The 25,984-nt window shown below is 35.3% G+C and overlaps 1 protein-coding gene across 1 annotated transcript in view; it reads right to left on the reverse strand.

Annotated features, from left to right (window-relative positions):
* The window catches only part of LOC131061595 (autophagy-related protein 18b), an 89,086-nt gene that overhangs the window by 31,763 nt on the left and 31,339 nt on the right, over positions 1-25,984 (reverse strand). The window contains exons 2-5 of the mRNA XM_057995364.2: positions 23,675-23,748; positions 13,997-14,070; positions 13,794-13,903; positions 4,047-4,138 (exon numbers count right to left, since the gene is read on the reverse strand). Coding sequence (XP_057851347.1) covers positions 4,047-4,138; positions 13,794-13,903; positions 13,997-14,070; positions 23,675-23,748 — 350 coding nt within the window. The remainder of the gene's footprint in view (positions 1-4,046; positions 4,139-13,793; positions 13,904-13,996; positions 14,071-23,674; positions 23,749-25,984) is intronic.

Genomic DNA, 25,984 nt, shown 5'->3' on the forward strand with positions numbered 1-25,984 from the left:
TTTCTACAAGTGGTAGGAATGGAGGGAGATCGTGGACGAGGATAAAGTAAAGTCTTTGATGCATGATTTTATGTTTGTCATGAAACCAACAATTCATAGGGGAAAAACCATGAAAGCAAGGTGAGTAGAATGAAGGACTGGGTGGAGAAAAGAGTAATGGTAGTCTCCCAAAGAGCATCAAAGAGAAACAGATACAAGATAGTAGAAGTAGTGGGTGGAAAGTAGTAAAAGCTAGACATAAGCTTGAATAATCATGAAGCATAATCAAGGGAGTAATCGTCATCAAAATGGATCATGGTATAGCAAGTATTATTGAAGCACCACTAACATGAGTGAAGCACATAAATCTATGCAAGCAAGGAAGTTTGAGATTCTCCTAGACAAAGAAGTTGACTACCATAAATAGTGACTAAACAATTCCCATCAACCCAAGTCCTCATCTACATCTATCTCTTGAAGACAAAGCTCATCATCAACAAGATCATGAATGGGTGTTAGGAAGTCTTGATGTGAGTATTAAAGTCACCAAGAAAGATAATATCACCTAATAAATAGTGATAAGTCAGTCACTTGGGGGAAAGAAACATATGAATAAGGCCTTTGAATGTGCAATGGGGGTACAATAAGCTAAAAATAATGATGATAAGAAAGAGATTATACGAGTGCAAAAACAAAAGGCATATCTACCAATACAGATAAAAAGTGCATACTTTAAACTTTCCTATCTCATTTTTGTACTAACTTTAGCAACCACTTGTATAGACACATTTTGGATTGTTTCTTACCTTTTCTTAGACCAAACTGCCATTGAAAACACCTCCTCCCATCAAAAACTAGCTTCCCCTACTACAACACCCCAATCTAACCATGATTCCTGACTTCTAGTCACCCCAGACACTAGTGTCTACATTAATGTCCCGTAAAATTCAAAATCTCCCTTGCTAACCCTAACCCTAGTACATTTTCTAATGGTCAACTAGAACCCAAATATGTCTACTTGAAAAAAAATTCAAAAAACGGAAGATATGTCCGCTACTCCATCTTCCTCCATCATCTCGCACATACACACTTTCCACTTTTAGCAGTCAACTAGGGCATCATCCATTATTGTTGTACACACCATTGTTGTAGATCCCATACACTTGAACTCATAATATCATGCACTTACAATTTTCCAAATACTTTAAGATGAAACATGTTCTTGGGGGATTGATTGAAGCAAGCTCTCAAAAGTGCCCCAGCATACCATTTTCCCTCTTTCAGATAGGTTCAGCCATATCAAAAATAGGTGTTGCAATGATAGAGATAAACACAAATGGATGTATGTCATTTTTGACAATTACGAAGTACCCTGGTACCTATAAACTAGACACTGACACACCTTTCAGGACACAAGCAGCTGCAGCCAAAAACAAAAGCTTCCAAATTGCATCTTCATTTCCTATTTATAGTGCAACCTCAACTTTCATACTTGATTTACTTGAATAGTCTGAAAGTGATTTATTATGGTCAGGTACAAAATCAGATTATTACTATAAACTTAATATTTAAATGTAAACAATTAGCCATATAGCTGTCTGTTCTTGTTACACGACCCTACATAAGGAACACAAACAAAATCACAAATTCTTTAAGGAGACAAAAAAGCAATACCATTTTCCTAATTATCAATAAAATGAAGAATAAATGAAGGTCAGTAAAAAATAAATGTGACCTCAAAAAGCAAAGTGGAGTGTATATGATAAAATGTTTGTGTAGAAAACCATAGACTAGTGAAGTGGATAAATCCATCCAAACTAGAATCAAGGAATATTATTAGATATGAAGCATGATAGAGTGGAAAAACCAATCTTTGCAGAACATTCTCTCAAACAAAAAATGAAGTTTGCATTGATGAAACGATCATTACTCTCCCTCGATAACTATACCAATCATCAGGGTAGGTGGGAAGAAGAATACAACCGCTTGGAACTATATCCACCCACTCACCCTTAGTAGAGATAGTCGGGGTGGATGGGAAGAAGTAAATAGAAAGTAGTTCAGGCGATACTTAAATGTGGGTAGGTCCTGAACAAAGGTAGAGTTCACAAGTTCTCTTTTCTATAGAATTTTGGGGCACCTCTCTCCTATTTAATTCCAAGAACTAACTAGAGGGAGACCCCTACTATTATAATAAGGGAAGAAGAAAAGTATTGTCAACGCAAGATCATTATATAAAGGGACACTTAAGAGAAACTATAGAGATTGTGCAACAAAATAATAACATTAATAAGGATGGGAGATGGATGATTAGTAATTCTTAGGGTGCCTCTAATACATAACATTAAACAATACAAATTAACCATCCTCAAAATCCAGCGACTAGAGGGAACCTGAACCACAAGTTCCACAGATAGAATGGTTGCAACCAAATATTCCCCTAACAGCACCCCCACCTTTATAGCCTCCAAAGTTTCCCCTCTTTTTTTATTAAAAAAATTTCATTTGCTATTGCAAATTACTAACTTTCCACAATAATACCTTAAAACCTTTTACAATGTGTATTTAAGGAACAAATAAAAGCAATCAAAGGAAACATATCTTTGATCTATTAATTCTCTAAAGAGGGGTCTCAAGGAGACTCAAAACATTGGAAACAAAAAGATCACATAACCATACCAAACAATATAATTAATAATTCATTATGCAGATAGTAGATACTAACTGTATATGAGATAAGTGCAATTGAGTTGGACTTCACTCATAATAGAGAAAATGCAATTCAACACTTTATAACTCCATGTTGTATAGCCCCCTTGAGAAACAATTATGGTACGTATCTATATTATTATGTCTTAATTAATCTCTTTATTGATAAGTGTGCTTGTTATTTGATCCCATCCCCCCAATGTCTCCATCCAAGCATTTGACTCTTAATTAATATCCACTGTTTAGTTTCATTCTATAAATACTTCCTATATTCAAGTCAAGTACTCTTATTACATTGAGAAATCATGCTTATCTGATGTGCAATTAACTCATATTTTTATTCATCGTAGATTCAACACTTAAAAATCCATGTTGAATAGAATTCTTTGAGAAACCATTTGGGTGTATATATCCATGTCACTATGTCCTAGCTCATCTCATCATTGATTAACCTGCTTGTTATATTATCCCATCCCCCCAAAGCATCCATCAAGGCATGATTTCCTCCGAAATTTGAGCAAAAAGTTATTATCAACTTTTTCAGGTTCATTCTATAGGAGCTTACTGTATATGAATCAACTACTCTTCTAAATTTAATAATTTTAGCACACACACCTGATGCATGATTGACTCAGACTTATTTATTACAAAGAAAATGCTTATTTAACACTCTTTAATTCTGTGTTAAATGGCCCCTTAAGAAAACGTTTGAGTGCATAGTCTTACTTCACTAGCCCACTTATTATTTGATCACATCCCACCAAAGTGTCCATCCCAGCATACTATCTTCACAAATTTCAGCAAAACATCATCATTAACAACTACTTTGGGTTAATCGATAAATGTATCCATCCTCAAGGGATCCATATTCTCAAAAGTCAAATTCTCAACATACAATATCTTGGTAGTTAAACAACAAACAGGATGTTGGACACAATCTGAAGCTTGCTTGGTTACAAATAGCATGCACCATATTCATAGATCATAGCTAAACCAAAAGATATATTATGGCCTCTAATACAAAGAGGCTGCTAGAAAATAGCACAAGCTAATTTGACATGTCAAGAACAATATTGTATTGATCCCTTGATAAACTAAAATGATTACAAACGGAAAAAAAGAAATCTGAAAATAAGATTTTTTCCTTGAGATAGATCAAACACAAAAGATATCATCTACTTGCATAATGTATGTATGAGATTTCAAAAAAATGTAAAGAAAATTGTTAACGTGAATGGCATATTTTGGACTTCTTTTTTCTATTTACCATTAAGATGCAAAAAATATTTATTTGTTATCATAGATTGTCAAAGCAATAAAAGAATTAAATATTTTCTCTTCTGTTATAGAAGTCATACCTTTTGGGTTAGGGACAGTATCAATTGAATCTAAAATACTTAGGTTGCTTAAATCGTAAATGTATGTACTCTCCTCTAACACAACAACAAGTCTGCAAAAGATAAACAGGAGAATTAATAATAAAAGGTAAAAACAAAACGGCATACCATAAAAAATATGTGCCTAGTTGAACAATATAATTAAATAAACAATATGAAATAAATCAGTAGTAGTAATCACTTAAGGATAAACGCATAATTTACTTGTAGAAAATAGCCAATGCCAACTATGCTAAAATTAGAGAGAAGAAACACCATCGGAGTTACACCAGAAAGTTAAGCTCCTCTTAAACTAAAGCATTTGATAAGAATGAGAAAATTTATAAGCAGGGAAATTCACAAAAGTTTCAAACCATTTGAAACATAATTGAGAAAGAAATTATATCAAACTTTTGCAATTGAATATCTCCATCAAGCCTTATACTACTTCCCATAGTTGGACTACTCGCTGAAAACTCAGCAAGTAGTTAAAAACTTGTGAGTTTTTCTTCAGGGCGAGTTTTTACAACTTTTATTTGCCATAAAAACTCGTCGAGTTCTTGGGAAAAACTCGCCAAGTTTCTATAAAAAACTTTATTAAAAAAAGAGGCCCAAACATGTCAAAAAATTATCTATTTGTTTTTTCAAGTCACTCATTCTCTTCATCAGAATATATACATGAAATATAACATTTAAGTATAAGTCACATTTCTTATACTTAAAGTTATATTTCATGTATATATTGGCAGGATGTTTGAGAGTGGTTTTAGATCTCTAGGAGTTATAATGCAAATTCTAGGTTTTAGAAGATCTTTTAAATTTTTTAACTTAATCAAATTTCAGTAATCAGTATGCTCCTATCAACATTCCTTCGCTCTCTCGATCTCACTCACTTTATCTGCCCCGAATTCTAGACCTATCTATCTCCCTATCACTCTTCCTCTATCCCCCTCTCTACCACTCTCCATCTCACTCTCTCCTCTTTCCCACAAGATCTAGATCTATCTCTCTACCCCTCTCTTTCTCACCCTCAGACCCCCACAAGGGGTGCTACCCTCAACCTAATTTTATTTTGCAGATGCTTGGTGACAAAGTTGGGTGGAAATACCCCAGATCTCAAAAAAATTGCCCTCAGAATCTTACGTTAACCTTGTAGTTCATCCAATTGTGAGCGCAATTGGAGCTTGTTTGAGTCCATCCACACGAAGAAGAGGAGCAAGTTAACTCAAAAATGCCTCAATGACCTTGTCTTTGTGCAATATGATCTTCGGTTGCGCATAAGGAAGGTAGAGGAAGCACCAACTGGTCCAATTGATTTGGATGATATAGATCCTTACAATGATTGGACATCGCAGGAGCAACATCCATTATTTACAAAGGATGGCATCAATGATTTGGAGAGGCAAGCTACGGAGGAGGAGTGGAGTGGATTTGGTTTCACACTGGATGACATTGAGGAGGGTGAGGAGTCATTGCCAGTGCCAAGTGCAGCTAGAGGAAGAGCTACATCTAGGATGGAGGATGAGCCACAGCCTGAGCCAGTCATACCGAGCGAGGAGGCACAATCACACCCACAACAGACTTATAGGACTAGACCCTCTAGTTCTACCTCCCCCCTAGTTTTTACTAGAGTTGGGAAGAGGAAGATGTAATTGTATTGATTTATTTACTTTTAGTTCTACAAAAACTATTTACTATTTTTCTTCCAGCCATCAAGATTCCTCATGAGGATGCGATTTTGTACCCACTTTGCGTTTAAATATATCTATACTCTGCTTGTTTCTTTTGTGTTCTCATTTATTGACTCATGGGATGCATCTTCTCATTGAATTTTGCAAAAAGAATGCATTTCTAATTTAATTTAAGCAATTTTTTAAGTTCCCAAGTTTTTTGCCGAGTATTGGCCGAGTTTTTCCCAAGTTTTTTTTTGGGGGCTTGGCGAGTTTTTGGTTTTGGCGAGTAGTTCAACTATGCTACTTCCAATTGATATCTATTTAAATAAGGGAGACAATCATATGCTAAGACCTCAACATCCATGCATGATTCTGTCACTTAAGAAATTTGAACACCTCAGATCAAGACCGATATAAACTCCTCACGTATAACAGTGCACATAGAAAGGGAGATAAAGCTTATGAGAAAGACCTATCGTGAAGTTGGTACAAAGATACTCACCAGACAAAATCAAGATAGAAGGGCAGGGAATCGTAGCTCCAGGCTAAGCACTAAACAAAATTTAAGAATATATACCAACCTCATGTGCCAGGCTGTAACCAACCTCTCATTTCATTGATAAACTTTGTTTGTAGATGGCATAGGAACAAAGAGTTCTACAGTTCTACCACCATGCTGCACTAAAGAAGTTGCTTAAACACTCCAATCCAAATATCACTCAAGAGATGCCAGAAGTATCTGTTGTCACTGTAACCACCTCCTTCACACCCTCTCTTCACATCTCACTTAAAATAAGTCCCATGTCCTTGTGAGGCAAACTGCTAAAAAATCCAAGACTGCCTGCAATATGTTGCAATGGATATTGGACTGCTAGGTGTTGCTTGAAGAGTTTAAAGCCCTGAAGGCTCAGCACTACATCTGAGGAGTCTCATGCCATGCCCAGCAGTACTTGTAGGACCTGATGAACTGTGTGGCACCGCAAAGAAAATATGTCAGTAGGTTAATATTAGAAAATGCATCTCAAAATGGTCACCCTGCAGGGGTAGAAATAACCCAAATGGCACTTGATGAATTTGCAAGCCTGTCAAAGCTCCTTCAGCAAAATATGGTGGTACAGCCTGTTCTAGGGCAATAGTATGGCCCAGCAGATACTAACAAGAAAGAACCTCAGATTTACACCAAAATCTTAGATAAGATTAATCAAAAACACCTTAAAAATTTGCAAATCAAAACAGCATAAAAATCCTCATTTTTTTGATATCCCAAATGGCAACTCTTTGAAAGCAATGGTGACTCCTATGTAGAATCACTCCAACCAGCTAGGGATCATCTCTCAGATTTGAAACCAGTAATTTGGCGAGGGTCTTCATCATCAAATAATCCTTGGAAGAACTCTCTGATTCAATCCAACGAAAAACCTATTATCCTGAAATGGGAGCCCAAGACCTTTTATAGTGTTGGTGGGAAAATAATCCAATTTGAATTTTTCTTAAAAACATTTTACACCCAAACATATTTTTTCGAAATATAAAATAGGCTCATGTGTTAGTCCCTTTCCCCTAAGCATCCCCACTTTAGGGGGGGCGTAATGTTACTTTATAAAATTAAAACAGTAAAGTAATATAATATAGCAATAGCCTTATAACTTCCGTGCATAATTTAAATATTCCCTACCAAGTAGCAGAAGTACCACCAAGGCACCCAAAGTCGAAACTTATTAAAAAAATAGGCATGTTCTCCAAGAATTATGGAGAAACAAACCCAGGAGGCCAAAAACACTTTGAGAGCATCACAAAAATCCAAATCACCAAGCACAACAACACCAATGAAAGCCAAGAAAAACTGAAACCGAGCTCACCAAGACCACTGGAATCCCCTAATCACTACCAATTAGCATATAGAAACTCTGGGAAATGCTAACAGTCACAAAAGTTGACTAGGCCTAAAAAGGGGACATTCCATACTAAATTCATTGGTTCTACAAATGTCTTACCTAAAAAGGACTATGACAATCCCTCACAAATAAAATCCACTCTATGCTTTAAAACACTGATGCTACATGAAACGAAGATAGACCTCCATGCTTTAAAACATTGATGCTACATGAAACAAAGATAGACCTCCATGCTTAAAAACATTGATACTACGTGAAACAAAGATAGACCTCCTCCTCCAAATTACCCCCCTCTAAGGATGAGGCTAAACAAGCAAGGAACTTCAAGCTTTACTCTCATATAAGTATCCAATGTTGGATCAATAGTCCCTTACGCACTCCACCCTTTGAGAGAACCTATACTATGTACCTAAGTCACCGCGTTCGAATTCGAATTTGAGTTTGGCAACCATAAAATTTGGATGAAGTTCGGCAAGGGCAAAAAAATCGGAAAAAAAATTCGGCATTAAATTTGCCTATATAAATTTAAATTTTTTAAATATATAAATAATAAATTCATTAAATTATCAATAACTTGAAATTTTAAATAGATTTGAAATACTATTATAAAATAAAATAAATTTGAAATGAAATAATCAAATTTATTATTTATTAAAATTATATAATATTATATTAAATATAAAATTAATATAAATATTTTACAATGTTAATTAAATTATTATAAATAAATCTATATTATAAATTTATAATAAATTTAAAAAACTCTTCATATTCCGTAATTTATAATACGTTATCTTTATATATTACTAAATTAAAAATACATTATTATAATTTTAATACATTATCTTTATACTAAATGGTCGAAGTGGTTGAATGGGGGGCTCACCACGACTATTGTATATCGGGCCTTCAATCAAAATTGTTATGAATTCTGATAAACTCCTCTTTGAAAGGCTTTTTCTGCAGCGGATCGATGGCGTGAGAGCAATTTTAATCAAATCAATCGTTCCAGCGCAGCTTAAGGAGAATACGCTTATTCATTCTGCCTGAGATTCGCGCCTATTCCTCCTGAATGTAAATGTGTATCAGACGGCAGAATTTATTTCAATTTTAAAAGCCTTAGTTTTGCTCCGTATGGATTTTGAGCCGAACTCGAACAAATTTCTAATGTTCTATTGAAATTCGCCAAATTTCGAATTTCATGTATGAAATTCGGCGAATGCAGTGACTTAGCTACGTACATGGTAAAGAGATTTTACCAACATGTCGTGGCATGAACCAGTCATTCTCAACATGAACCAGCTTCACAAACTAGAGTGCTTGGGACAAATTTGACTCCCTCTTTGAGAGTTTGGGCAATGAATCAAGCATAGCAAAATCAAGTCCCATGTCAATCTCCAAATGTCATGGACAAATATTGATTGAATCACAAAGAAACCCCTGTTGAAAGGAGAAAGACCCAAGCAATGTATTGAGCCCACTCCACATGGCAATAGACCAATGAGCCACATTGACAAATTGAGAATCTATGAAATGCAATGCCAGTTCAAGAGGAAAATGCCTCCCAAACCACTGAACAGCGCTTTCAGCTCCTATCCAACTTAGTAACCAGCCTCACTCAATCAGCTCACCATGTATACAGTTGTCAATGGAACAGAGATACTCTTAGTCACACCATGCAGCACTAAATATATTAGTGTAACATTTAAATAGGGTCTCATCAGCCAACTCCAGCAGCATCCCTAACTACTATAGTCACTTTCTCCACCTTGTCTTTGCCATGTTTTATGCCCACTGCAGCTTATACACTTGTGGTGGAAGCTGCTATAAGCTCAGAAGGAACCATTCTGACAGTAGTTGTAGTGGGACTAGAAAGTGGGATAATACTGCCAATATTCTAGTTGCAATAAAACAAGCCAACTAATGGACAGATACACCTTTCAGATCAACTGCAATTACTGCATTTTAGTCTGCAATGTAGTTTTGGAATCTTAGGTTGTCTTCTTTTTGGCATAGTTATTAATAATTATGTTTAGCTTCTTATTTAGAGAAATTACCAACATGCCGTGGCATAGTTATTATGTTTACCTTCTTATTTAGATGCTGACATATAATCTGGCATCTTTTATGATATCTGTTGTTATTACTTTTGCTGATCTGGATTTGAACCTCTAAGATTAGGTCCTGTCCTCCATCATTTTGTACTTCCTTTTTACTAATATAATGCAGATTTTTTTGATTTTTTTTTTTCTAATAGAATGCAGATTTTGATTTTAAAAAAATATTCAGTCAATCTGAAAAATAACAAAGAGAACCAGCAACTCGATCACATTAAAAAGAAGATTATAGAGCCTCTTAAGGCACACAATGGCACATCATCATTACTGGCACAACTTAATGTACAATTGCTGCACTTAAAGACACCACAAGCATGTTCAGCATGGACTCAATTGAAGCCAACACACAGCCATGCTGAACTTGATCTGGTACCCTCAAACAAAGTACAACTTAACCATAAAAGCTTAGCAAATAAAACTGCCTATACCCATAGGGTGATGGTAATATAATACACCGACAAGATTTTGGTTCTGACCAGTGTCAAAAAATTGAATTTTTACTTTCAGAATTCAACAGGACATGCATGTCATGTGAATTGAATTCAAAAAACACATATATTGTCACAACCCTAATTGTGACCCAGCCCTAAATTTTGTGCCCTAATTTTGTAATGGAATGCTTATTGGATATGAAACCTAATCGTCATAACATTTGGCCCTAAATTTTTGTACTAATATCCCTGTATGTTTGCTTATTTGGATCTTTATCTAGTTGTTAGAATAATCGTTTTACTTTTAACAATATTGAAATAAAATAGTTATGACAGTTACAAATTGATCTATGAATGTATATATAAATTATGTGAATTGAAATTACATAGAAATGGTAATATTGTGGATAATCATTTTTTTAATATCATTATCTTTTATATGAGATGGACTAATTTTATTCCTAATATTGGAGTGTGACAGGATGGTTATGTACTCTCACGGAAGAGAGAGAGTCTCACCAGGAAGAGGAGTCTAGCCATCCAAGGGCAACTTGTGTGAGAACCTACACACAACACATAGTATCATTACCACAGTTTGCATTTCACAGTAGTAAGGGTAAATTTAAGTATTTTAGTTATTTAGTTATTTATTAAAAATTAGATAAGGAATTAAATTTTTAATATATTATTAGTAATTTCATATTTACAATAATATATAATAAGGTCATTAATAAAAAAGTGGGGAAATAATTTATAACATTAAAGAAATATTTATATAAATAAATAAATATGCAATAGCAATAATAAAAAATAAGCATTATAATAAAATATCTCATATGGGTGGACCGTGGGACCCAAGGGCTGAAAGGAGAATCGATATAAAAATATATATAAAATAAAAATACATACAATTTATTAAGTACCTTCAAAAGGTACGTAACCCCACTCCCCCTCCCTCATGTTACTCAAGGCAAAGGAAATATAAGTAAAAGGGGTGCTACCTGTTTGAGAGACACCTGCCAGCTGTTACCAGGAAAGAAAGGATAATATAAAAACTTATTAGCACCTAGCACCTTGGGAAGAGGTTCTTCTCCCACATAGCAAAGAAGGAAGGGTAGGAGAATAAAACAAAGAAAAGGTAAATGTATTGGGGGGGTTTTACTATGATTTTTGGAAGGGGAACCACAGCAAAGGGAAGAGGGAGGAAGACTACGTGGCATTTGAGGCAGCAAATTTCTGCACTGCCATATATAGGTATGCATTGGGGTTGTTTTTTCTTTAAGTGTTGATAAGCTTACTGTATGTGAAAGCAAGAATTAGCTGATGAGAATAAGTTAGCAGCACTAAAAACAAACAAGCAAATTTTTTTAAAAAGCCTATGTTCTCAGTCCTAAGGCAGGCTTAGTCTTCAATCCACATGATTTCTTGTTGTCATGATTAAATTGCACTGATTTAGACCATTTGCTGGTTAAAATACAGCTTACAATTTATTTTCCGGGTTCATTTTTCCAAATGAAAGTTAACTTCTAGTTGCACAAAATTCAGAGATGCTTGGGATAGATTAGAAATGTTATGAGTAGGAGCCGATGAAAATGGGTTAACAATGCCTAACTGTAGATGGAAGTAGGGCTGAAAGATCTAGGAAAAGAGAGACTGTCTGGGCATATCTAAGTTACTTAAAAACCTTTTAGGAAAGTCTGAAATTGTAAAAGTCTGATCATGGGTTGCATGTCACTGAGTAGTAATTCACACCAGTTATATGCTACCCACAATCAGTAATAATGTGTGATTTTTGTATTTAGCCCTTAATTCTACAGTAAACTCTGAATTACCAGCACGGTGAAGGAAGGAATAAACAATGCAACTACAACAATCATTAAGCTCAATATCACTTTTGACTGTTGTAGTTCTACAGTTTTTATTTTCCAGCACCTTGCTTGAATCTATGTACCTTCTACAGCTTGATCTTGTGAACTTTATGACCAGCAATCCTGTGCAAGTCTTGATCAATTGTGTACTCAAAAAAAATCTGTTACAATATTATCTCACACAGAAGCATGTAATTCCCAGCAACATTGTTTAAACCCACCTGAGTGTAATCTCACTCCATTGTTAATGGAAATACCATTGTTATTAATAAAAACAATGGATAATGGCATAACTGATTGAACAAGGGAAACCATATACAGCCATGCATTTCAGGGTAAAACCTCAAAAATCTAGGGCTATATCTTAAGCAGAAGTATTTGTATATAATAATTGACAACAAGGGTAAAGGGGCATATGCATAGATATTTCTGCTTGGGCATTAATAGGTTGCATGTGTCAGTTACACCATATGGCACAGTTTTCACACATGTTGGCCACGAAATGCTAGACTCCTTGTGATGGGTCAGGCTCCCTTCACGGGGTAGCACAAGGAAGCCTATGGCTTCGTAGGAGGGTGGAAAATCATTGCTGTGATGCTCTCTCTCTCTCTCTCTCTCTCTCTCTCCCTCCCCCCCCCCTCTTCTGCTCAGATTATGGAGAAAGAAGGAATGAGGTTTGGATTTCATTGTTATGTTCAATTAGAAAATTTTACTGATCAAGAAGTGAATGACTTTTATTTCAGTTCAAATTTTTCTTATTATGTTGAGATCTAATGATATGATGACTTAGTAACTATGGTAGTGTGTTCATAACTTCATACACTGGCCTCCTCTTGTTCTAAATCTCTCTATCCTTCATAATGGAATTGAGAACTTATCAAAAATTCAGATGTAATATTCAACTAATAATTAGTTCTTATCATTTGATGACCAATGTATTATGCTGTTATCACTTGTAGAGGACGCAATGGTACTCGTTCTTTCAAGTTGCTATTGCTTGTAGGATACATGAACTTATGCTATGATTTGGATGAGTAGATCATTTTTTGTTTGAAAAAATTTCCTTATGAATTGATGATGTATTGTATAACGATGTTTACTGCTTGTAAATGGAGAAATAGCACTCATTCTTTTTGCCGTTAGAGTATATAGATTATAGGAAACATGGAAATACAGAAAAAAACATTACAGCAACTCAGTCACATTCAATGAAGGCTTATAAAGCTTCTGATGGTACATACGATTGTTACTAACAAAACTTAAGGTACAATCTATGCATTTAGAAGACACCATATGCTTGCTCAACATGAACTCAATTGAAATCAACACATGGATATAGCTGAACTTGATCTGGTAAGCTAAAATAAAGTGCAAGTTATCCATAAACACTTTGTAGATCTATCTGTAGGATAATATAACAGGCTGTTAAAATTGTGGTTCTGATCACAATTTCTTTTGGTTGAATTTTTCGTTTCAAATTCAACAAGAGATGCCTGAGGATTAAAACATGAATAGAAAATAGTGGCCTATGATGAAGCATGAAAACAGCCATGAGATCCGTTCTGATGGTATTTGTAGCATTGTGTAATATTTAAACTGTAGCTAATTTAAACAATCTAAAACTAGAAAATAAATTTCAAAGAATGTAGCAAAGTGAAAGACTATCGTGCCCCAAAATGTACAATTGAATCGTGATATAATCACTCTGTCCAAGATAATATCCAAACAAGAGTAAAAACATGTACCTTTTCCTATTTAGGCGGATTGCAAGAATAGCTGTGACAAAATTCAGCTTTTTGAGAAAAGTTCCTGTCTCAGTGTTGAACAAACAGAGCCTCCGAGGAGATAATGCAGGCTGTCAAGGATCAAATACCATGAGACTCTACAAATATGTATCCACGCAACCTTAAAACATTTCAGAGAAATCAATTGGACAAATATGCCTTACCTGCTCACCAGCTCCAACTATGGCAAGCAAGCTTGTACTGTAGAGCATCTCCACAATGTTTATAGCCCCATCGTCTATTACAAATAGAATTGGAATCAAAGACCAGTTCAAATCATTAATCTTTCTTCATGAGTGGCATGTTTCTTGTCTTGCTAGATTGTGACAAGGTAATATTGAAGAACATTAGATCAGATTTTGCAGAGAAAAAAAGAGACTGGAGTATAAGAAGCCACATGATGTTTAATATCCATGCATGTAGGGTGTTCATTACCCATAATTAACTGTCTTGGGACTCTTGGTAACTTCCTAAGCAAACATCTTAACAAAATTAAGACACTCTAGTCAGTAGGGTTGTATAAGATTATTAATCTTTAACCTTTTTGTTAGACACAGGAATTCTGTGAGTTAGTGAAATATATTATTTAATGTGATTTTATAAGAGTCAAATGTATATTTTGCTGATTAACAAAGAATTTCCTAAAAGCTTATTTCTCCACTTGCAAAACGTAAACAACTTTAGAGGAAGACTTAGTATATAAGACCATTGGGCCTAACAAAGCATTTATATTTTAGAAGCCTCCAAAAATTGTGTTACAACAGAGGCGACATTCATACAGTTGTTGAAAAAGAATTTGATGTAACTCAGCACCTATACCCTCTCAGCAATGTTCTTTCCTGCATAAAAATTCATTTCTCCATATACACAAAGCAAATAAGTTTAGAGGAAAACCAAGTATACAAGGTCTTAGGCCAAGAAAGCCTTTATGTTTTGGATGGCAGTGGTCATGCACAAGCCTCCAACAATTGTGTTTACAACAGAGGCAGTATCCATACAGTCGTCGAAAAAACTGCAAGTCAGCACCCATACCTTATCAGGAATGTTCTTTACTTTGCTTCATTTCCTATAAAATTTTAGATTTACTGCCCAGTGAATATTGAAGTTCCTCTTTCTTTCATTTTGCCAAAATCTGGCTGCTATTTAGCCCAATTAAAATCTTTCATTCTGCTTTCTTTTGTCAGAATTTAATATTAGTAAATTCATATTTCAGATCTTAAGTCAGAACTAAAATTTCAGTTAGTTTGCCAAAGCTCTTCTATATCAAAATAAATTTTAGTTTCTTTTCTTGAGCATTTTCACAAGTTTATATTTCAAATTCAGATTTTCCAGAGGATTTAGATATTCAAATATTTTTCCAGCATTTCCAGTTTCAGATTTTTCAGCAGTTTAAACTTTGATATACAGTTCAAATTCCAAATTCACTTCAGAATGTGTTAAGTTATATCAGGGTTATAATTAGACCCGAACAGTGGTCATTGTAGCACACTTTCATGTGCATATTGGCACACAAAAATTATAGAGAGAGCACGGAATATTAAAACAAAACTTCCTCCTGGGATTGTCAAATATTATACACAAAGGAAGCGTAACTTGGAATTCAAATCATCACTGGACATGAAGCTAAATGTTGTAAATAGTATGAGGGGAAGTCAATCAATTCTGTTGCATATTTTGTCATTGATGTCAATTGTTGAGCCTCAGGAAAATGTTTTGGATTGTAGTCTCAGTTGAGCTACCTGATTGAGTGCTTGAGCTGCTTGAGCTCCTTGCCTGCTTGAGCTGCTTGTCTACTTGCTTGAGCTGCCTGCTTGGATGGTTGAGGTGCTTGGTTGGTTGGTTCAGCTGCTTGCTTGGTTTCTTGAGCTGTGTGGATGTCTACTTAAGTTGCTTGTGTGTCTGCTTCACCTGGCTGCTTGTCTACCTCAGCTGGTTGCTTGTCTATGTCAGCTGCCTACTTGTCTCTTATCTGTCATGTCAGCTTGACATATCATCGGTTGAATTTTCAAGAAGACGGTTTCTTTGGAATCGTATTTTTATTTGGTATGTTCGTTTGTGGAAATGGAGGCCAAATCAAAAATATGTTTTAATACATATAATCCACATTTCTGTCAATCTCAGCTTAATGATATTACTCGCATCAAAATCATTTATTTTTCATCTTCTTTTTCGGTGCGACGGCATCAATTGTTTTTGTAACGTTTTTGAATGGAGCAGTAAGTCTTGCACAAACTGCTTGTCTGCTCTATTATTAGTTCCCGAGCAATAGACATTTTCAGAGATTCCTTTTTATTCCATCATGGGCATTCAATTCTCGACGTTTTTGATGTATGGGCAGGGCCAACACATGCTTTCATTTTTAAGTATCATAAGATGATGATCGACATTAAAAGGTAGAGAGGTGGATATGGTAAAACCTCAAACCTACAGCTTCTCTTTTTTTTTAAAAAGGGAGACACAGCATTTACAAGTGGGTGTCGTGGTTGAAGTTGTATCCTTTTTAGGATATGAAAAATTGTAATGGAAAACGTTTTTTTAGGGAGTGCTGTGTTATTCTTCTCTAAAGAATTCTGGGCATTTTTCAAAAAGGTTGGCACATATCGGACTGTGCCATGTGGATAGGAGTCGGGTCAACTTTCACAAGCACAGGGAGTCAACAAAAAGAAAAACCAATTTGGCTTTAGCGGATATGGTGAGTGCTGAGGTCGTGTTTAATATGCATTTTTTTTTTTTTAATGCTTCATGTCTGACACTGTGCTGTAGACTTTATAATAGTAAAGGCCACGACAGACCAAAAAAGGTTTTTTGAGGCAACACAAGAAATTAAAAAAGGAGATTTTTTTGGGGAATGCTAAGTTAAGGGAGAGTAAATTCTGGGTGTGCGTTATCACTGTCCTGGAACTAGCATCATATTCTGTGAAATACAAGTCAGTTCTATTTTAAAGAGACGAAGTTGATGTGCATATAGTTTTAAGGTGTAGAATATGAGCATTGCGGCTTTTGCTGTGTGAATGGTTTTGAAAGTATTAAGCAGAAATTGTGTTGTACTGCAAGCCGTCTTCGATCATGGTCAGAGCTTAAAGGAGTAAGGATTTGTGTCTAATCAATTTCACTGCTGCAGTATAAGGAGGTTGTTAGCTTATTGCTGCTGGACGTGGTTTCAGTTTCCTTCAAGATTCCTAAACATAAATATTATTACCAATACATTACGAGAGTGATTCATGTGATTAGAGGATTCTGAAAAAGTTTTTTATTTCTGCATTTGATGTTACATCTGAAGTTGGTGCTTCAGCAAGACAGAGTTGGTGCTTCAAGGAGAGTTGGTGCTCTCTATGTAATCTAGGTTGGGGCCGATTTTGATAATAAATCCTTTGGTGTGCCATGGCTTTTTACCCGAAAGGGTTTTCCACAAGAAATTTTGGTGTCCTCATCTTTTTATTTGCTCTCATTTCTTTATCTCAACCTGATGTGGTTTTATGAGTTTCAAAATCTAGAATACTAATTCACACCCCCCCCTCCCTCTCAGTATTCTTTGTGTGCTCTTCAGATTCACCATACCAAATTGCAATTCATGTTGATGGCCCTTACATCAAATTCACAGCTTAGGTGATCTAGAGAATGAGAGCGCTTTCTGAGTCTCATCTTCAAAAATTCTTGGAAATGGTGAAAAGAACTCTATCTAAATCTTCAAGTTTAGAAACTAGCTTAGATATCTTAAATACAGAATCTATTTAACCTCAACAGGTTGATCCTTGGAGACTCATATACACCCATCTTCAAGTTTTATTGATGTTATTAAAAAAAATTAAAACAAACCAGTTAGATATATATTAATAGTTTAATAGTACCCTTCCCTCTCTTTTACCTAGCACAAAAAATAGTTCAATTGTACCCAATATGCCATCTCTTTTGTATATCCCCACTCAAAGGCACAACTTCAATTGGCTCTGGAACATTACATTTTATATTATTAAATGAGATGCTTTACATTAATATATTATTTTGTCAATATGAAAGAAAGTTTCTTCTCCAAATATCAAAACTACTTTTAAATCAAATACATGCACCATATGTCATAGTATATTCCATTTATCTTTCTATAAATATATAATTCCTCTTAATGGGCACAAAAAAATATTTATGTCCCACTCCACAAGAGTCGCTTTTATAAACCAAAGTTTTTTTTGTCATCTCCTCCATGCATGATAAATGTCTGTCCAACTCAAGGGAGGAGACCATTACAGCCTCACACTCCCCAGCACCAATTTTAAAAGGTCTCCTATCATAATAATGATAAAGTTGCTAGCCTGATTGAAGATGAATGTTGGAATGGTTATTAACTTCATTTGCAATGCCTTATTCTCAGCTTGAAATAGGCACATATAAAAAGGCTGCAAACACATTTGCTCATTTGTTCAAAACTTTGAGCATGATAATTCTTAACAAATGGATGAGGTCACAAATATTTATTTTGTTGGGGGTACCACGATTAAAAATGTTTCAATCAACAAATAGCATAAAATTAACCTCAATGACACCACACTGATTAAAAAGATCTTGATTTTATTGCAACCAAGTATACAATTTCTTATGACTATGATTCATTGGACAAATGCCTAGTCTTCAACTCAAAAATATCTCTAATAAAAAATTTGTTATCAGCAAAGTACATTTACATTTAATAGGACAACCACCAACAAGACAAAAGTGCAACATATGATTGATGAGTTTGCAGATGAATTTAAGGATATATTATGCTTCCTGCTTGCATTGGAGCAAGAAACACTTTCAGTATCCAAAATTACATTTGCTTTGGGGCTTGTTCCCTCTAATGCAATGTCAAGTTATGTGTAATGTTCCCTTTCTAGGCGAGAGGAGATGAGCAGAGGGTTGACCTATCATTTGAGTTCTCGTAGGTCGACGATATGGTTAGGGGACTCGTTCTGAGGATCATAAAGATTTGCAGGGGCTCTATGAGCCATTTTGAGCTTTCTGACGGCAATTCCTACATTTTAGGGAGTCTCCTATTTTTTAAAGAGAACTAGCAGTTGACTGAATGACCACTTGGGGGACCACGGAGCAGAGTAGGAGCCACTTGAGCAGTTTTTGTAGTTTGGAGTGAGGTTCCTATTTTTAGGGCGAGTTCCTATTTTTTAGGAGGAACTGTTAGTTAGCCTGCAGGACTCAAGGAGCATCAGAGATCATAGTGTTTCAAATGGAATTCAGTTTTGAGCCCAGATCTGGATTTTATGAATAGTTCGGGAAATATTCTAATATTTCCTAAGTTTGGAATTAAATAAACTGATAATAAAGTGATATCATAAGTCAATTTATAATAAAAATAAGTTATAATAATTTGTGACCTTTTTCCTAGGCGTATGAGCATAAAATGTTGTAATAAAAAGGGGAAAACATTATAATAATAAAATATAATGCCTAAGGGGTTGATTTTTAAAGGAAGACTTGTATTTTATTAAAAATAATAAGTTGAAAATATGGAAACCTTAAAAGTGACGCCTAGGGTTTGGAGACTTTTAAAAAAGGCATTTTGAGATCATTTTGGATCATTCTTGGTTATTTTTCTTCATTGCAAAATTAAGGCAGAGCTCTGGTCACAGAGATTGCAGCAGTATTTCTCTTCAAGAACGAAAACCCTTGAAGAATTCTCAAGTTGGACGATACCCCAGCCTGCCTGTGGAAGAAGTTACATTGACTTATCAGCTTTTTGAGCAGATTGGTGGTTGAATTTGTTTTGATCATTCATATTGGTAAGTGAGGAGGCAGAAATCTTATTCAGAAGATACAGATCAAATTTGTTGCAATTGAATTGGGTTTCTTAGACACTTCATGCCAGTTGTACCTTCCTAGAGGCCCATGTGGCACCTACAACAGCAATCTTCAGTATTTAGGGTTGGAAAATGGTTGGAATCTCATTGTTAGCAGCAGCAAATAATTAAATAAAGGTTTCTTCAATCTCTGCAAGGCATACATGAATGGAATCAGCAAAACATTGAGGAAATTTGTTCAATTTGGCCACCTTGCCTGGCGACTTGAAGGAATTAGCTTCAGATCTACCTGTTATTGCAAAAAAAGTTTTTGATAATTATAGTTATAGCAAATAAATAGCATTGGAGCCATTGTCTTCACTTGGAAGCTCCTGTATTGCTCAATTCATTACTTCTGGCAATAAATAAGCCCTTTCCAGGTCAGCACAGGACTCCTGGTATGCCACTTCTGATTCTAGATGTTATAAATTGTTCAAATTTTGGTTTTAGTGTTTGCTGCAATAAAAATCAGAAGTCTGCAGTTTATCATCAGTCCATTGTTAGTTTATATTTTGCATTCAAATTCCATATTGTATTGGTAAGCAACAAAAAAAATTAGAAAACCAAAAACCAAAAAAAATACAAACAATAAAAATTAAAATTAAAATTAAAATTAAATATTAAAGAATATAATTAAATATATTAAAATTTAATTAATTTAATGAATGGTCAAAAGACGTGGAATGAAAAGTTGTCTCCCTCAAACATGAGATATAAAAGGGAGAAGAGAACCTCATTTGAGAGGGGATAATTTGGGAATCAGAAGTAAAGATCTGATTTCAATAAGAAGTGCAGATCTGATTGCAATAAGAAGTGCAGATCTGATCAAGAAAGGTTGTGTCCCTTTCAAAGGGCAGATATAATGAAGAGTTGCACTCTTTCAAAGGGTGCTAATGGTAGAAAGGATGTGTCTCTTGCCAAAGGGCATGCATGATGAAGAGGTGTGACCTCTCCCTCACATTGAGAGATATAAAGGAAAGGAATCAAAGCATCCAGTGACACAACTATCAATCAGATCAGATCAGATCAGAACTGTTATTAAGTTACAAGCAGTAACATCCTTGTTCTTGGTGGTATGCATGGGGATGTGCTTAATAAGTATGCTTAATATATGAAGCCTGATAATGTTCTTATGCAGAATTTAATAGTAATATTTATATAGACTGCAATAGTTATGACAGTCATACTTAATTTCATATATATTAGAAGTTAGAGTACTGACAGGGAGACATTGACATATTTACAGTCCCAAGCTCTAAACCAGTTCTGATTCTTTTTCCTAAGGAGTGGTGCGATGCTGTTAGGGAGAGGCAGAGTAAAACCATCTCATGAAAAATGAGCCCCAAGGGTGAAAGAACTCATGATCTTGAAATCTGGGCTGCAGGCCCCAAGGGTGAATGGACTGAGGTTCCAGTAATCTGGGCCACACTAGGAAGATGGTATCATCACACCCTAGATAAGCAAGTCTCCTATCCAGGATTAGAAATTAGAAGGGGATTAAGAATAGGCTTGAATAAGGACAATGCCTAACCGTACTATGAGAAACCCTGGTAATTAATTTGTAATTACTGTAACATGGTAGGTAGTAATGTATGTTTCCCTTTGGGAATTGACAGCCTATAAATAGGGGGCATTACATAACAACATTCACCCTGATCCAAATTTGTGTACTTGTTCATCTCATCATACCATTCCAACCACTCCTGCCATTTCTCATTGTTCATCCCACTTACCACCTAACACATCAGTGCACTGTAATATTTATCATCAACACATGGCTCTAGTTGTGGTACCATATCGCCAATGACATTATTTACATGGGACATGGTTCCACATGTACACCCAGTTGTGCAAACAAAGAAGACAACTTTAACTACCATTAATAAGGTAGATATGTTTCACTGATGAAGCCTCACCATTATTGCAGAGGATCATTACAATTCGTAGGAGAAATTTTTACATGCCACCCAAACACATTTTGGCACCAATACGAACCATACCAAGTACAATTCAAAGGAAAATGGCATGCTCAATAGGTACAGATAGCCCCAACCACATACCAATATTGGGATAGAGGCCATTCTTGTAGGTTTCAATGCCCTTTCTAGGTGTATTATGGTCCAAAAGAAAAGATAGAATGGACTATGACAAAAAAAAACCCCAAAATAAGCTAACCAAAAATTGCAATGAGCATGCATTATTCAGGGGTCTAGACCTAAGGACAAAAGCCCACGGATCCATGGGATATTGAAGGACAAAACCCTGCAAATCTTGCATCGAAGGATGAAAACCCTTCAATTGAAGGAGTGGCCTCAGCCAAAGCTTGTGTTCAAACATTAACGGTGGCAATAGCAAGCGATACCTTGTTACTCAACACTTGCAGTTGTGGAGCGTGACAACTTGTATTTTCCATTGCTTTGGTGTGTTGGTACAGCACATGGGTTGTCTTTCCAACCTAAGGGAAGTTAGAAATCACCATTTCAGCCCTCAACAACCCTTGAAAACTTCATTTCTACTATTAATATCAATTTGGTGTTCAAATTTGATCTAATTATTTGGTAAATGTGTTAAAACTGCAATTCATATTCATATTGTGAATCGTTTGCAACATTAGGGTATGCTGTTAATAGTTAAAATTAAAAAGGGGAATGGTTGGGGAATGGTTTGGGTCTTCTAGGGTAGGATAGATCAAGTTAGGGTTTTCCATTTAGGGCCCAATAAAGAAATTTAAAGCAAAAACATTTAACATCATCTAGGATTTCATGAGGTGTAGGTTAAGTATTTAAACAAGAAATTTAAATACCCAACCTATATTGCCTAGATTTTATTGGGGCAATTACAGATCTCCTAAAAATATCTATTTTTTCTTCAAAATTGTAGATCTCAATTGTGCAACTCTGACAAAAGAAATCAAAAAGTTAAAAAGTAATGGTGACCATTACACTAAGTTTGGCAAAAACTCAAATAAGAATTGGTATTGCTTGTTCTAATAGAGAGGAGTTGCCCAGACAATAGGGAAGAGCGTTGTGGCTACAATGATGTCTATTATTTGATTTTTTATAGGTTTGTTTGTATCTTATGGTTGCTTCTTTTTTGGTTTGTCTAGTGTTTACCCATTTTGAGTTCACCCCTCTAGCTAGGTTCTTTCAAGTTTTTAATTAATCTGTTCTTGGTGATCTTTATAACATTTCTTATTGTTGTACTTGCTATACTTTTTGAGTCCCATTGACCTTCTTTGGCCATTTGTAGACACTTATATAATCTCTTGTTTTTCCAACTTCAGAAATAAGAGATGCCTTGAGTGTTGTTGTTCCACTAACAACTACTCGACCGCAATAGACGTTGAGAATATATCCACTTGATTTAAGGATCATTAAATACAGCTCTTAGACCCAACATGGTGCAGGCTGCAAGTGCCCTTATAAATGTTTCTAAACGTGCAGCCATCCAGAAATAAAGGTCACAAATACATCAATTATTTGAATGCATGGCAGTGATCACCATTTTTCTTTCAACCTCGGGACTTTTGCCATTGTGCCTTTATCATGTGGAACATTATTATTACTAAAACTAAATTTCATACTTCACCTTATTATCGTTTTTCCTTTTACATTGTTTAAATTTTATATCATTTAATTGTGCTGGGCATCAATTAAGCACTACCTTTTCTCCCTCTTCAAAGATGTAATTGTCTGCAATCCCATTGATCAGTTTTGGATAGTTTTTAACATCAATATTAAATTAATTGGTTAAAATAAAGCTCTGGGTTGAAAGAGTATAAATTTATTATTAGCAATACAGATACAGGAATACCAATATATAAATAGTTTCAGAAATTTTGATTTTGCATAGCTTACAGCGTATTATAGCTCAAGCAACAAAGCAAAACAAAAAAGTATTTTATATGCATAATTACTTTATTAGGAAACATGCCAGAATAAAGCGATGTCCATAATCAAAATATTTTTATTAGGCTCTATTGCAAGTGATTTTGCAAACCAAATCTACAATGCTTACCTCTGTGATAACACTCGTTGCCACCTTCACAATTAAAAATCTTATAACCATCCCTTGTACATATTGAGAAGCAACTGTTTGTGCACAGCATAAGAACATTAGTTGAAAAAACCCTGTACTAAGAACGATCATTCACAATGGTTAAATATAGATAAAAAAACCTAAGGAATGTAATGTTAATAATCTGTTTCGGAAAGAACATGATTAAAAACTTATAAATACGTAATGAAATGTACCAAAAATGCCAAAGGAACTAGAATTAATAAGATAGATGGGTAAATGTGCTAATATAATTGCCAATTCCACCTGAAATAGAGGAATGTATTCTTTTTATGCTAGTTATCTAAGTTACCAATTCGTTGTGAAATGCCTCTCAATTCAGGTCTAGATCCAATCTGCGCAGGGGGCCACCACGTTCTTGTTGAGACATGGCCCAGCTAGGACTCGAACCTAGGACCTTCCATACACTGTTGGAGTGCTCTACCACTGAGCTACTGGCCCCTCTTGGACCAGTCCATCATCGCTCTGGGTGTGGCTTATTTCCAACACCAACACCCCCCCTTAAGCCACACCTCTTGTGTGCTTGGGGCTCCTAGCCTAGAACTGGCTCTGATACCATGTTGAGACATGGACCAGCTAGGACTCAAACCTAGGACATTCCATACGCTGCTGGAGTGCTCTACCACTGAGCTACTGGCCCCTCTTGGACTAGTCCATCGTCGGTCCGGGTGTGGCTTACTTCCAACACCAACAGTTCTCGACTTTGGCCTGATGGTCTGTTTAGTACAAACCTGAAGTGTACCTGCAGCAAATTTGGAGGGACCAATGCCCAAACAGCAAATTTTGCCATTTTTGTTTACTTCTAATTTTCACCAAAAAGTAAAATCCATCCCCCAAACCCCAAAAAGTGGTATCCAAGACTTCGTAAAAACAAAAACAAACTCATTTCTCATATTGTGAATGAAAAACAAAAATATCATTCGTCCTTGTTGAACTTCCATCCTTCCTTGCCATTGCACGAATAGAGTTAAAGATTGCTTAGTGAACGTTCCAAACTGGTAGGTTTGTTATTTATACACATTTGCAAGAGTTCATTTGTTGCCAAAGAGATCATAGAGGAAGATTTCTATAAAAGAGGTTAAGTATTTTTTCAAGTTTTTGGAATTCTTTTCTACATTTTATTTTTTTGCAAATGAACTCTTGTTTTGTTTTGAATTTATTTTTGTTTTCATTCTTCTATCAATCTATAACACATGCTTACTTTTTTTTAAATGAATTAAGTTATATATGTGTATGTGTGTGTTACATTTGTTTCAGTTCTTTGAATGTGTTTGTTTATTGAACTTGTTGTCACAGAATATAATGGCATCCAATTCTACCTCCATAAACTGACCCTGCTTCAAAACAAAACCAAACTCTCCCCTTGAGAAATATGTTGAGATGGTACAACTTCCAAGTGGTGGGGTTATGTTTGGATTTGTAATCAATGTGATGTTAGATATTCAAGCTCATATAGTCAAGTAAAAGCGAAAATGATGTATCCCTTTCAAAAGCACAAAACATGGCATGTATTAATGAGCAAAAAAAGGCAGATCAAGCAGCAAGCTATCAATCAAATTATTCTTTGTTAAAGAAAGGATCTTGTGGAATTAAGACTCCTTCACCGCCTTCTAATCTTCAACCGACAAAGAGCCACCCATTTTTGTCCACAACTAAAGAATAACCCATGGCCTTCACACATAAGAGATCAAAGGGACCATTGGAAAGAGCATTTCAAAATGAGTCTCAAGAGATTGTCAATCAACACATAGCGAGATGTCTCTATGCAAATAAACTGGTATTCAATGTTGTTCATGTTAAGGAATTTAGATCAAAGATAGAGAATACAATAGTCTGGTAATATGTAGTGAGGATAGACTTTAATAAGATCACTCCAATGAGTATGTTTTACCTCGGCAGCTTGCTAGTTCGTGAAAGTGCCACAGTTATTGGTTTCAGTTCACAGCAAGTGTCGATGCCTATAAATAAAAGGATGAAGAGTCATGTCCACGTAGGGGCATGACTTCTGCGTGGCTTATGCTATGTAGAGTCATGACCCTACGGGGACATGACCCTTTGTTCAATGTCGTTATATATATTACTTGCTTCAATCCGAATGAAGCTATATCCTTAACACTCCCTCTTAGCAAAAGAGGATTGAATTTCATAATTAAGTTTTAAGGAACAACATTCTCGATATACACATTCATTTGACATGATCATTCACTTAGTAACACTTACTAGTGAAATACTTCATATCTCAGAGAGATG

The sequence above is a fragment of the Cryptomeria japonica genome, chromosome 3 (genome assembly GCF_030272615.1).
Source record: "Cryptomeria japonica chromosome 3, Sugi_1.0, whole genome shotgun sequence".
Lineage (NCBI taxonomy): Eukaryota > Viridiplantae > Streptophyta > Pinopsida > Cupressales > Cupressaceae > Cryptomeria > Cryptomeria japonica.